The following is a 14,899-nucleotide window of genomic DNA, read 5'->3' as shown; positions in this document are numbered from 1 at the left end:
AGTTATGTTTCTGCTTGGCAGTTCTTGGTCTAGACCAGGGATCAGCAAGCTCCAGCCTGGGCAAAGTCCGGTCTGCTGCCTGCCTGTGCAGCCCAGGAACCAGGCAATCCATCTCCCTTCCTTCCTTTCATTTATTGTGTGTGTGCACACATTCGGAGGTCAGAGGACAACTTGCAGGAGCCAGGCCTTCACTATGTAAGTCCTGGAGATCAAACATGGGTCATCGGTTTTGGCAGCGGGAACCTTTGCGTGCTGAGCCATCCCACTGGTTCTGACTTTCCTTTTGTTTGAGACGAGACTCAGCCTGTGGCCCATCTGGCCTCTACTTCAAGACTCTCCTCCTTTAGCCCCTCAAGTGCTGGGATTGCAGGTGCCACCATGCCTGATTCTAAAACACATTTTTTAAATAAATTAATGGACTTTCTCCCCCACTCTTACACATACTTTCTGCTTGCTTTTTGTGTGTGACAAGGTTTTACGTAGCCCAGGCTGGCCTCTAACTTGGTATGTATCCAAGGATGACCTTGAACATCTGACCCTCCTACTCCAAGTGCTGGGATTACAGGAATGTCCCTCTACATTCAGATTATAAAGCATTAGAGATTAAACCCAGAGTTTCATAAAAATATCTCCAATCCAAATATTCTGGGGTTTAGCTTTGTTTAATTTAATTTGTTTTGAGGCAGGAACTCACTATTGCTACTGCTATCTTGGAACTCACTATGTAGACCAGGCTAACCTTAAACTCAGAGAGCCACCTGTTTCTGCCTTTTGAGTACTGGGATTAAACTCATGCACCGCACTTGGCTTAAGTCCAAACATTTCAAATGTTGAAAAAGAAAAGTCAAAATAATATTTCATGACTTACAAAGATCACACAGACCTCACATCATGGCGTCTGTGAGGCAGCTCTGAGGGGGCACCTCTGTATGTCTCAGGTGGAGCTTTCCCCACACAAGGTGGCATTCAGAAACAGCAGCAGTGCCCATCTGGTGCTGAATGCACAAAGGCCAACTCTCTGGCCCATCCTCCCGTCCCTGGGATAGCAAGCTCCACTTCCAGCCACTTCCCGCTTTGGGGGCCAGGAGGAAAACAAACCCACACGACAACAGTGAGCCCTCCCTAGCATCGATCCCCCAACTTCTGAAATAGGCACATGTCCTCTTCTCTGCCATTCTCTGAAACAAGATTCCACCAACCGGTCTCAAACTTACGGCAGGTCTCTTGCCTCTGTCTCCCTGGTGCTGGGATTCTAGGTGTGAGCCACTATGCCTGGCACTTTGTCACTTAAAAAATTATTTTTCTTTTACGTTTGCGAGTTTTATTCTATCTGTCTGTATGCCTGTGCACCTCGAGTATGCCTGGTGCCCACGGAGGCCAGAAGAGGACACTGGATCCCCTGGAACTGGAGCTTCAGACGGCTGTGAATTAAAACGTGGGTTCTGGGATTAACCACTAAGCCACACGTCCAGCCCCCATGCTGTTATTTTCAAAGCAAATTAGTAAGCCTTTCTCAGGCTCCAGTCACCTCTGGGAACTCAGAATAAGATCCACTTGGCTAGCCTCGGAGGTGGAGCCTGGGGACGGAGTGCAAAAGGCAGGTGAACAAGAGCCAGTTTAATTTTTTTTTAACTGTGCACGTGTGTGTGTGCGCGCACAGGCGTACACCCATACATAAACACTCACCATGGCATGCACGTGGAGGTCAGAGGACAGCTGCCAGGAGTCAGTCCTCAACTGGGGGGCGGGTACACTCAGGGTCTTCTCTTGCCCCACCCCATGTAATCCAGGCTGGCCAGCCTGTGAGTTTCCAGGCAGCCCTTCCTGTCTCGGCTTTCCTGGCCCTGTGGGAGTTCTGGCATTACAGACGTACACCCCTATATCTGGCTTTTTCTGTGGGTTGTCAGGGTTGCCTGGCTAGCACCTTTACCTTCTGAACCACCTCCTCAGCGCCTTTCCCTTTTCAAGGTCAGAGTTAGTGTCCTGGCCAGTGACCCCACACCCTGTAGGGTGACCTTCTCCAAAACTGGACAAGAAAAAGATCTCCAGCTTTCTCCCAGCCATTGGCATCGATGCCCACAGAGCATAGGAGAGGTTGAATCCCTGTCCACCTCCCTGGGGAGTCCTACAAGGTGGCAGTGTCTGGCAGGTACAGTCAGGCTCGGATCGGGGTGCACTGGCTGGGGAGGCTCTAATCTAGCACCATTATCAGAACAGAGTGCGCACACACAGGGCAAGGTCAGGTGAAGATGAAGGCAGAGGCTGGGGCCCCAGGAAGGAGACAGACAGGCTCCGCCTGAGCAGGAACCTTGACCTTAGACCTCTGTACCTCAGACTGTGAAAGGATTGTCTCTCTCTAGTCCTAAAGGGGCTGGCATGTGGCTTTTTGTCATGCCAAAGGCAGAACAGATGACTCTGTTGGGCATATCAAGCTGCTACCTGTAAGCCTGATCACCATGGCAACGGTGAGTACTGTCCAGGGCTCTGCAGGTACCACACACCCTCACCAAGGCCCCAGTCCACAGGGAGAGATTGAGGGCTAGAAGGTGAGAACCTTGCTGAAGTCACACTGGGTGTTGTGGGCGGGTGAAGCACAGTTTACACCTGGGTATCTGGCCACAGAATGCACCAGGCTGCAGCCCTGCTGGATCCCCTGGACCCCAATCCACAGCTCCTCCCATTGTCGTGTGTAAGCCAAACACATGTGCACAGTGGCACATGGAAGGGCTGGGCACTGTTGAGACCCAGGCCAGATTCCTTGGCAAAGCCTCCGAGTTCCTGGAGTGGGTGGCAGCCAATATCTGCTAATGAGCAGGAAGCTGAGGGGCAGCTAGCAACCAGGGCCCTGCTTGTAGCGTGGGCATCCCCGTTTCCTGGCCCGGCAGTGAGGCCCCGCCCCCAGCTGTTTCTAGCCGTCCCCAAGGGTCCATGACACTCGGATCTGCTGCTATTTATTCTCCATGCCACTCCTGGGGGACCCCCTGAAGTGCCACCCTCCAGGCAGGAGGTGAAGGTGGGGAAAGCCACCAGGACTGGAGGCGGGTTGGGGAGGGATAGCCTCCGCAAGGAGCCTGCCAAGTGCCACAGAAACATACGGCGAGATGAGTCTTTCGGCGCACAGAACAGATTGCGGAGTGTCGAACGAGAGGATGTTTTAAAGAAATAAATCTCAGCTCCGGGCTGCAGAAGCGCAAACAAGCCCAAACAACAGCTCCCAGAAGCAGCAGCCTCCTGCGCCAGGCTGCTGAAGGAGTGTATGGGTCTTCCCAGGATTTCCTGAAAGGCAGGGTGCAGGGACCTCAAACACCTGGAAAGGCCCACAGCAGATCAGAAAGATCCGTCCTTCCAGGTGTCTCTCAAGAGCCCAGGCTGCTGCCTTCCCTTGTCTCTGTAGGGCCCCGCCTCCCTGACACCAGCAGGGGGCAGCACCCGTGGACCAGCCTCCAGCACCTGACCCAATCCGATCCCTCCCTGGTCCTCCCTGTGACATTGCTCACCAGTCTCCTGCCTCCGAACCTCTCTTCTTGCCTGACCCTTCATTCCCCTCTTGGTGTTCTCGGAACACTGTCATGGGCTGGGCAGCTTCTGAGGGGGAGCAGAGGAACAGGAAGAGGCAGAGAGGGCTTGCCAAAGCCGGTCCTGCAGTGTTCCTCTCTCAGTGTTCCTCTCTCCTCCCTTAATCACCTTGAGGGGATGCTCGCTTGTCCTTGGGCATGCCTCCCTGTGCAAGATGGTCACCCAGAAAGGGATCAACTGGCCAGCCAGCGAGCAACCAGGGGGCATATCACACCCCTGCCACCTGGAGCAGGGTGGAGTGGTGGTCAGGAACCTTTGTGGCAGCACCCGGGTACCTTACACTTCTAGGCTTACTAATTCTAGAAACTTCCTAGATACCTGGCTCTCTCTCAGGGATTTTCACCTCTGTATTCTACACATGTGGGAGAAGCCGAGGCCGAGGCCACCACGCCAACCACGCGCGGTAATGCCATTAACAATTCAGCCACTGACATGGTTTATTCCACACTGTTCAGCCTTCCAGGTGGGCTGACCCCGAGTGCCCCGAGTCAGCGTGACACCTGCGCCGATGTCCACTGCAACAGCTGCTCCAGGCTCTGCACATGGCGTCCTGAAAACTTGTCCCTCGCTCTCTGTGAAAGCAGCCACTTCATGGAGGGATCGCTTATTGCTTGTTCAGGATGCTTTTTTTTTTTTTTTTTTTTTTTGCTTTTTTTCCCAACAGGGAATCTCGTGGTCCCTATCTGTGGTGGGAGGGCAAATCCAACTCCAGGGCCTACGCCTGCCCCCATACCACAGGGCTGTCCTGTCTAGACCTGTGTCTAGTCACACATGTGACCCTTAGGATTTAAATCCGATAAACATTAGTAAAATGAAAAGTTCCTGTTGGAGACCACTGGGTTGCATGATGTTAGGGCAGGTGCCTCGAAGGCCAATCCCAATCCTCATCCTTGCAGCAACAAGGGGATACGCGGGGTGTTCAAGGTCCTACAGACAGGAGCTAGAGAGGGGGCTCAGCCATGAAGGGCACTTACTCCTCTTCCAAAGGACCAAGTTTGGTTTCCAGCACCCACATCAGGCAGTTCATAACCACCTGTAACTCTTACACCCTCTTCTGGTCTCCAAGGGCACCTACATGCCCACAGCAAACACACACACACACACACACACACACACACACACACACACACACACACACACCGTCAAGATCCTACAGATAAGCCAAGTGTGATGATAAAGCCCCATAGTCCCAGCACGTGAAGGAGAGATGAGAGGAGCAGAGGCTCAAGGTCATATCCTCTATGCATCCTGGCCAGCCAGGACAAATGAACTCAGAAAAACAAAACAAAAGGAAATGAGGAGCTGAGAACCTGAGTTTGATGACCAGCGCCCATTTAAGAAGCTGGGAACCTGAATCTCAGCCCTGAGAAGGGCAGGGCAGGAGGATCCTGCGGCTTGCTGGTCAGTCTGGCTAAATGAGATAGTTTCCAGTTCAGTGAGAGGTGGTGGGCTGGAGAGATGGCTCAGCGGTTAAGAGCACTGGCTGCTCTTCCAGGGGACCCGAGTTCAGTTCCCAGCAACCACATGGTGGCTCACACCATCTATAGAGATCTGATGCCCTCTTCTGGCCTGCAGGTCTACATAAAGTCGGAGCACTCACATGAAAAAAATACATCTAAAAAGATGCAAAACTATTAAAAATCTGAGGCCTCTCCCCTCCACATAAACACGCATGTGTACTCTACATAGGTGCACCAACATGCAACTATCCTACCAATAAATTGCCTATGCAGGAAGCAATTTATAAAGCCTCCTAAAAACAAATAAATAAATCCCTCCTATATGCCCCATCCAGGGACAAAGTGTCTTGTGCCTGCAGGTAGCTGGGGCTTCAGCAGGAGAGAGCAAGTACCCCAGTTGGAAGGAGCCAGACCACAGGACGGGGAGACCGTTTGGGCTGGAAATGCCCAGAAGCATCAGAGAGAAGGGTGGGAGGCAGAGGGACCGCACCACAGCTCCCCTGCCCAAGCTGTTTGTTTACCAACACTCTACCCCTCTGAGCCTGAGACAGGCTTCCGGGGGCCTCAAGTCACAGAGATTCTCTTGCCTCTACCTCCTGAGTGCTGGGATTAAATGTGTGCACAACCACCACCCGCCTCTGATTTGGTTTTAGACAGGGTCTCTGGTTGGCCACTGATCCCAGGAATCCTCCTGTCTCTGCCTTGTGAGTGCTGGGATCATAGGCACATGCCCTCACATGGCTCTTTATATGGTGGCACGGCTGAGCTTGGGCCCCCATGTTTGTGACTGACTGATCATCACCCCGTCCCACCCCATGTTTGAGTTGTTAGGAATTTCCACACGGCAGCATCACAGGTCTTCCCAAGGTGGTTGTTTCTTTTTCCTCATGCTGCAGGCCTTGGAGAAGGGAGGGAGTGTCAGAGACCCCGTGGGAAGGCCGACAGTCAGGGGCACTCACTAGTAGGGTCAGCTAATAGTCCTAGCCAGAAACTAAGGCCCGGCTATTTGTTCCTTCTCTCTGGCGGGTATGCGGGTCCTTTCCTTATTCCCTTAGACACCTGTGTGTGCTTTCTTCTTTCTGAAACTTGGGTTATTCCTTAGGACACTTTCCATACAGGGCATTTGGAACAGGACAAGACAAGCTGAGTGTCTGTGGTTAATCTCTATCCCCACTGTAAGGCCAGCTCACACGAGCTAGCCACACACTCTCACGAGCTAGCCACATGCTCACACGAGCTAGCCACACACTCTCACGAGCTAGCCACATGCTCACACGAGCTAGCCACACACTCTCACGAGCTAGCCACATGCTCACACGAGCTAGCCACACACTCTCACGAGCTAGCCACATGCTCACACGAGCTAGCCACACACTCTCACGAGCTAGCCACATGCTCACACGAGCTAGCCACACACTCTCACGAGCTAGCCACATGCTCACACGAGCTAGCCACACGCTCTCACGAGCTAGCCACATGCTCACACGAGCTAGCCACACACTCTCACGAGCTAGCCACATGCTCACACGAGCTAGCCACACACTCTCACGAGCTAGCCACATGCTCACACGAGCTAGCCACACACTCTCACGAGCTAGCCACATGCTCACACGAGCTAGCCACACGCTCTCACGAGCTAGCCACATGCTCACACGAGCTAGCCACACGCTCTCACGAGCTAGCCACATGCTCACACGAGCTAGCCACACACTCTCACGAGCTAGCCACATGCTCACACGAGCTAGCCACACACTCTCACGAGCTAGCCACATGCTCACACGAGCTAGCCACACGCTCGCACAAGTCAGTCACACACTCACACGAGCTAGCCACACACTCTCACGAGCTAGCCACATGCTCACACGAGCTAGCCACACACTCTCACGAGCTAGCCACATGCTCACACGAGCTAGCCACACACTCTCACGAGCTAGCCACATGCTCACACGAGCTAGCCACACACTCTCACGAGCTAGCCACATGCTCACACGAGCTAGCCACACGCTCGCACAAGTCAGTCACACACTCACACGAGCTAGCCACACGCTCACACAAGCTAGCCACACGCTTGCACGAGTCAGTCACACGCTTGCACCAGCTGGCTCTTCCTCTAGGGAATAAGAGGTGACATGATGCCCACCGACTATGGCGTCAGCTTCCACACCCCAGGGCTGAGGCTGTGTTTCTTGACACCTTGGAAGGGACAGGAGGGTAAAGGGAGGCCAAGGCCGCCAGAACCCACGCCCTGTGAGCCAAGCCCCAGGCATCCACTCTCAAGAAGGCCTTGGGTTCCAGGCCATCACTGTGACCTGGGAGGGGAGTCAGAGAGAGAACACAAAGCTTTGTACAGGGTTGGGTTTTCTGAGAAACGGACCCTACCTGGCTCTACGTCAGAGGCAGAAGATGAATGTGGACAGCCCAAGGGACCCTGGCCTGCTTTTAGCCACTCGGGCCTCCTGTGAACTTCCCACCAAGTAGTGGAGAGGGACAGGACTCTGCCATGTCTGTCTTTCTCCCGGTCCATCCCCTGCCAGCCATTCTGCCTACACATGTTGTTCTTCGGTTCTGCCACTAGAGGGCAACCATGAGCCAGATTCTCTGCCCTGCCCTGCCCTGGTCTGGCCTCCCTGGGACTTCCCACGATTCCAGGAGGTGGACAAGTGGGTGCACTCAGGTCCTCAGAGCTGAGTCCCTGCCTGGTACCCTGTGCTCTGGATCTCATCCCCAACACTCTCTCTGCCCAGCACACAGCACCCACTCTTCCTTTGGGCCCCTCCACAGTCAAGGTTGTCTGAGCTGCTGCCAATACAAACTCCTTGGAGTTTACAATAGCACGATGACCTGGAGGCCCAGGTCTGCCACCCCAGCCGCTCGGGAGCTGAGGCACGGGGACAGAAATTAAAAGCTTGCCTGAACGACAGTGTGAGTCCAAAGTCTGGCTGGACCGCTTAGCAAGAACCTGTCTGAAAGAGTAAAGGGCTCGGAATGTAGCTCAGACGACAGAGGGCTTGCCTAGCATGCACAAGGCCCTGGACTGGATCCCTGGCACAGAATAAATCCGGTGTGGTCGGCACACCCCCACTGTTATCCCAGCATCCTTAGCTACATAGCGAGTTCAAGGCCAGCCTGGGCTATATGAGTCTCTGTCTCAATAAACAAAACTTGATGTTCAGACACTCCGCCATAGACCCAAGGATACTAATTAAACAAAAAGTCTGGGTGAGGCCAGAGCATCCTTGGACCCCTGAGGTGGGCAGGCTTGTCTTCAGGGGACTCCTGGGCTGGGCAGGCTTGTCGTCTTCAGGGGACTCCTGGGCTGGGCAGGCTTGTCTTCAGGGGACTCCTGGGCTGGGCAGGCTTGTCTTCAGGGGACTCCTGGGCTGGGCAAGCTTGTCTTCAGGGGACTCCTGGGCTGGGCAGGCTTGTCTTCAGGGGACTCCTGGGCTGGGCAGGCTTGCCCTCAGTGTTCGCAGAACCCATCATAGGAAGCAACGTGGTACAGGACACAAGGAATAAAACAAACCAGGCTGGGAAGCACAAATCCCAGGGCCCAACCCCTTCCGGAATCTACTTCTGCTGAAACGAAACCTCCCGTCACGCTCAGCAAGGGCTCATAGGTTGGGGTTTGGAAGCCACATCCTCAGCTGTGCTGTGCTGCAGAGAAGCCTTGAAAAGGTGGGACCTAGCATACAGTCGTTAGGGCACGGGGGCATGGCTTCAGGAAGAATTATCATAGTTCTCTTGGGACCAGTGAAGGGTGTGTAATGAAAAGGTCAGCCAGCCCCTCCCTGTGACCTGGCCCCCCATCTTTAAGGGGGACTTTAGTATCACAAGACACAGCCGCCAGGGGCCTCACTAAGGACCAGAGATGGACCTCAGTGCCTCCAGCAGGCCTGGGCTTTCAGCCTCTAAATGGTGACTTACACATATCTCTTACTTGTATTTATTTTATTCTATGAGTGTTTTTGCCTGCATGTGTGTATGTGTACCATGTCTGTGTCTGGTACTCACAGAGGTTTAGGAGGTCACAAGATTACCTGGAACTGGAGTTTCAGATGCTGTAAGCCACCATGTGGGTGCTGGGAACTGAACCTGGCCCTTTGTGAGAACAGTCAGTGCTCTTAACTGCTGAGTCATCTCTCCAGCCCATTTTTAACTAAATACATTTTTAAATAAATGTATTTATTCACATTTAAAATAAACGAGAGAGGGGCTGGAGAGATGGCTCAGAGGTTAAGAGCACTGATTGCTTCTCCAGAGGTCCTCAGTTCAATTCCCAGCAACCATAGGATGGCTCACAACCATTTATAATGAGATCTGGTGCCCTCTTCTGGCCTGCAGGAATAATGCAGACAGAACACTGTATACGTAACAAAATTTAATGAAAAAAGAGAGAAAAAAATGTGTGTGTGTGTGTGTGTGTGTGAGAGAGAGAGAGAGAGAGAGAGAGAGAGAGAGAGAGAGCGCACAAGAAGGAGAGAGCGTGTATACCACACGTGTGGAGGTGAGAGAAGAACTCTGGAGAGTTCTCTCCTTCCAGCATTTAGGTTCTGGAGACTGGGCTCAGATCATCGGGCTTGGCAGCAGAAGCCTGCACCTGCACGCCATCCCATAGGCCGGTCTTCCTTTCTCCATGAGCACTCAGCCTCGAGCATTCTGTCACAGCAACAAACATTGGACCAACATGCACTGACATAGCACAACGGGCATGCATCGTGAACCTGCTGGGCACCACTGCAGACACCCAGGGGGCAAGCAGTACTGAGACAGCGGCCTCAAGCTATGGCACCGTGTGCATCATGAGAAGGGGCAGGGAAGAAGAGCACTCCCAGAGCCAGCCTCTGCAGGAGGACAGCACCCAGGCCAGGCTCTCAGTCATGTGCCCCAGCCTTGACCCTCACACTCACCAGCCCTGCGGTGGGGTGGGGGGCTCCGAGCTGCATCTCACCCCCATGGGGCAGCTACATTTCGGATGCACAAGACCCCGCAGCCAGGAGTAAACAAGCGTCAGACACGGACTGTGGGTTCCAAGTTACTGCCCACTGCCAGCCAAGGACCAGACATCCAGCCTGAGGGTGCGATCCAGGCTCCAGGGGGAAGACAGAGAAGAGGAAGATAAAGGTGCCCACTTCTACCTGTGGGGAATGGAAGTGGTCCCTCAAAAACCAGATGCAAGGGCACCTGGAACTGAGGATCACAGCAGTCAGGAGTAGGGAAGGGGGTAAGCTTGGGGACACAAGAACCCAGAATTCTGAGGGCCAGTGCACCTGAAGACTCCAGTAAAGTCATGAAGTGCATATTATGGTCTGTACCTTACAATGGGGAGGGAGGGAAGATTAAGTTTGCCTCAGATCCATGACAAGCAGAAAGCCACAGCTCAGCAGCAGACTATGCATGCCTGGATCCCAGATCCTCCCAGGATGGGACGGCTGGACAGTCAGTCTGTCCATCTTCAGCCACAAACTGTAGGCTTTGGATAAGACACGGCCACCTCCCTCTATCTCAGCTTGAACATTGGAAAGCCCCACTGCACTGCTGCCGTGGCACCACCAGGGGGAGCTCCCAAGCCTGCCCAACCCAGGGATTCTGAGAGTTTCTTGGTCAAGTCCTGGCTCAGTGAAAACCTCAGCAGGCCTGGACTGCCTGCCCATTACGGCTGACTAATTGATTCCTTCTATCTGAATTCTCAAATACCAAGATAAATGTTATTCATCCCTCTTAGGCTTTGGTGGACAGTGTCTTACTGAGGTAAAATCAAGGCAGAATCCCTCAAACTGCTCCTAACTGCTGGAGGCAGCCAGGCATCGTGTCTCTCTCCTCTGCCCTCTGCTGGCTGGATCATCACAGCACCTGGCCACGATGGCGCTCCAGCCCTGGTGCTGCTGCCGCCCCCACCCCCACCCTGTTCCAGTCCCGCTTGCTGCTGACCGCCAGCAAGCCACTGACCCCTGAGCCTCCCTCCTGTCCTCAAACACAGGGGACAGCACCCATCACAGAGAACAGGCATGCATAATCCAGAGCTAACAGACCCCAATGAGTCATCAGTATAGCTATAGCACTCCGCCACAATCCCAGCCTCGTGAGCTCAGTAATTAACCACATACTCTCTGGCTGGCCCGGCCCTCACCACCATCATTAATTATCCTCATTTTATCTCAATCTAACGAGCTGAGGACCATGTCTGGGATGGGATTCAGGAGACCCTGCTGTCACACGTGTTCATCCTTGGGTGTCCTGGGTTTGCCCAGTTACAAGGTACACTCACGGAGCTCTGGGGTCCTGTTCTGTAACAATTCGCTCTGAGATTATAACATTCCATCCTGCAGGAAGCTCCTTAAGCACGAAGATGAAGAACTCAAAATAGCTCCAGGAAGTCCCTGAAACTGACCAGATTCACTAGGCCCCGCCCTGCCAGAGTAAACAACAAAATCTGAGAATCCCTCAGAGACTGAGCAGTAAAACTGCGAAGAAGACTTGGAGGCCAGACCAGACGTCTGGAAAAAGAAGCAAAGACGCCAAGCCACCTGGAAGAAGCCAAAAACAGCCAAGCCGCCTGGAAGAGGTTCAGACCAACTGAGGCACTTGGAAAAAAAAAAACACTCTCCAACCTCTTGAGCTGCCTGCAGGTCCCCAGCTTTGTGAGCTGTCACCATGTTGAGGTGGCTTTGGTGAATCAGCTGTCTTTGGGTCATTTCTGCTCCTGTAAATAACCCCAATAAAACTCACTGGTTCACCAGTGTGGACTCTGGTGGTATCTGTACTTCAGTCTGTTGTGGGTTCCCTATCTGGGATGAGCAGGTGTGCTGTGTCTCCCCAGGAAAAGAACTATCACATAACAGGACCCAAGAACCCTGAAGACACTGGGTGGCAGGGTGACAGCCCTCCTTGGTCAGGGTAATTACCGTGGGCTCCAAGGCCAGAGGGCCCCCTGCAAGGTGAGCCAGTCCTGCTTCCCGACTCCTGAAAGTATAGGGTATGCCATCTAGTTCAGGCTCTCCAGCTCCCCATGGGCCATCAGCAAGAGTAAATGCGACAGTCCTTTGTCAGAAACCTTGTTTCTACCTCTGCACCTGGCAATAGGGAGGAACCTCCGTGGGGCAGGCAACGTGTCAGGTAGGCGCAGATCATAGTGAAGACAGAAGGCGCCAGGCAACGGCATGAACTCACTCACAGCACCGCCCAGGCTCACCAGGAGTGTGCCAGGGGGTTGAGACACCAAGCACACTCCTGGCATGTGAACAGGCAAGTCCAAAGACCCCAAGAGTGGGACCTTGGTCAGCGACCATCATACCAGGCAGTAGTCCTGGGAGCGGAAGACTGTGGAAGAGGAGGGGGTCGGGAGCATGAGGACTGGGTAAGATGAACCCAGATACACTGTATCTTTCTCAGTCACCAGGCTGGCCCTAAGCCTGAGCCCGGACCTCGGGGACCCATGGACCCCGGCAGTTGGAGTGAGAAAGCAACTACTTCCTGCAACCCAGGTCAGGTCTCCACCTCTGTATCAGGAACTCACCTGCCCTCACTCTCCAGGAATGCGGAGCTGTTCCCCTCTGCAAGGGCTGCACTGATGGGGGAGAGGCAGAAAGGTGAGGAGAAGGCGTCAGAGTCAGAATCGAAGGAGCTATCCCTGCTCACGCCATCAGCTGACAACTCCAAGGAGCCCTCTTCCTCCACAGCCTCGGGCCGTGCCTCCCGGCCATCCTCTGTCCCATCCTGTGAGCTGACGGTAGACAGGATCCCAGAGTCACTGTGGACAGGCTGTGAAGTGGGCAGGGGCCCATCCAGCTCCGGGCCCTGCACCAGCTTTTCCCCATCTTCAGATGTAGGGCTGATGTGCACAGTTCCCTGGGTGTTCTGGACCACCACCAGGATGTCCTCATCCTTGGGGGTCAGCGAAGGCCTTGGCTCTGTGGGAGAGGGCTGGTAGGGGGCTCCCAGGCTCGTGGTGCGTCGCCGCCGAGGGCGCGGTGCCTTGCGCACAGGGGAGCTCTCGGGAGTGATGTAGCGTAGGGCCTCCTCATCTTGCTTCTGGATGCGAGAGTTGGGGACCCATGCCAAGATGAGGGTGGCCCCCAGAAGCTCATCTTTCTCCATGTACAGGCACAAGTACCCTGTGGGGGATTAGTTGCAGGGCTGTCAGTCAGGGGCTGGGCAGGGTTCAGCTCTAAGAGGAGGGAGGCAGATGGGCAACCCTGTCTTCCACCATCACAAGAACAGATCCAAGGTGGGCAGATGGGTAGCACCTGGGCGTCCTTAGTCATGGCATTCCTGGTTTGTCTTTTTTACTGTCGTTTTGGGGGAAAGAATCTGTTTGATCATCAGTACCAAGCCCCGGGGAGGGGGAGTGGCATCTCCCAACACAGCCCCAACTGTTCAGAGGTATCCCAGTTCCTGGGCTATGACACACCATCCCCAGGCTTCCCCGATTCTGTGATTCAAAACCCTTTAGGCAACAGCCAACAGTAACCACATATATCCTTGGGGACTCGAACTCCAGCCAAATCTCCTTGGCACGCTTCTACGTTTGGCAGAGGCTGGGAAAATCAGCCAGCTGTTCTTAACAGTCCCACGATGGGAAGGCTGTTCCCACACCCTTGTGACAAGCCTTTATCCTTAAGGATAAAGATTTTAGAGAACCTAAAACATCCTTGACCTTCCATCAAAACACCACAATTAGAGCACAGGATTTCCCAAGGTAGCTGTGTTCCTTATAGCGACTGTTTTAGACTCTCGACTGAGTGGGCCCTGCAGCCCCTGATCTTGGCCTAGAACTCCCCACCCCCGCCATGCTTCACGTGTGAGGCTCCTGTCCCCAGTCTGGAGGATGGGGTCTAGTCCCCATGGGCCAGCTAGGACCTCACCAGAGAGACGCACGTGTGCACACTCCCAAGAGGGCCCTCATCCACTCGGCACATCTCGTTCTCCTTAGGCTTAAGCCTGTTTGAAATGCCTTTGCTCAGCTTCCACTCTGCTTTGCAAACTACTCTGAAGTTGCTTTCTCTAAGCCACAGATCCCAAAGTGCCCTAAAATGAGTCCCGTTAAGTCTAAGGGAACTCCTAGAATAGCTGAAGGTGGCAGTGGGGACCTGTGCCTCCCAGAACACTGACCGCAGAGAAGGATCCATTCCTGGAGACCAAAAATGTCCCAAGAATGGCCACAGGTGACACAAACGTCCAACACAGAGTCTAGGGAGTTTCCCTTCCTGCTCTCCAGAGTGTTGGTCCTTGATGCCTCAAATTGCAAAGCCCAGGGGAGTGCAAACAAAAAAATGTGAATCCAGCCAGTCCCTCAGGCCTCGGTCCTCCCCTCCCTGCCTTGGGATGCTGACCCCCGTCTCACCTGGGTGGTGCTCCCCAGGGCCCTGCAGCCCCTCCGGTGCATGCACGCAGACATTGTTCTTGGAGTAGATGATCTCTCCATCCAGGATGGAGGGGGACCCACCACTGCCCCCCGTGGTGAGGGTCAGGAGGTCGGAGGCCTTGGAGGAGGCCCTGCGAAGGAGGCGACCCAGAGACATGGCTGAGCGCTTTCCATCCTCCGCGCGCTGTGGCCCAGGCAGGGCGCGTCAAGACCTGCAGGGGAGAAGAGATGTATCGGAGATCACGGTCAGGGACGTGTGCTGCCCAGTGCCCTCAGAGCCCAGCGGCTTCTGGATCATGCTGGCATAGCGCATGTGAGGCCATGCTGCTCAGCCTCCCTAGGCCAACCTACAACAGACCACGGGCATCTGTGATGCAGTTTTGAGCCTTACATTTCCACATTACTTAGAGAGCGGCTGCATCACTGCCAGGCTTGGCTGCCAACAGCCCTCAACTGCTTCTGAGAACCAAAGGGAGGAGGGAAAAAAGGAGGAGGAGGAAGA

The 14,899-nt window shown here is 54.2% G+C and overlaps 1 protein-coding gene across 2 annotated transcripts in view; it reads right to left on the bottom strand.

Annotated features, from left to right (window-relative positions):
• Positions 1–14,596, bottom strand: part of Tbc1d16 (TBC1 domain family member 16) — a 65,921-nt gene extending 51,325 nt beyond the window's left edge. For both annotated transcript variants that reach the window (XM_038326632.1, XM_038326633.1), the window contains exons 1-2: positions 14,377–14,596; positions 12,550–13,147 (exon numbers count right to left, since the gene is read on the bottom strand). In XM_038326632.1, coding sequence (XP_038182560.1) covers positions 12,550–13,147; positions 14,377–14,554 — 776 coding nt within the window. In that variant the 5' untranslated portion in view covers positions 14,555–14,596. The remainder of the gene's footprint in view (positions 1–12,549; positions 13,148–14,376) is intronic.
• Between the last annotated feature and the right edge of the window lie 303 nt (positions 14,597–14,899).

Source organism: Arvicola amphibius, chromosome 4 (assembly GCF_903992535.2).
Source record: "Arvicola amphibius chromosome 4, mArvAmp1.2, whole genome shotgun sequence".
Taxonomy (NCBI): Eukaryota; Metazoa; Chordata; class Mammalia; order Rodentia; family Cricetidae; genus Arvicola; species Arvicola amphibius.
Note: the sequence above shows the minus strand (reverse complement) of the source record. Positions and strands in the feature narration are given on the sequence as shown.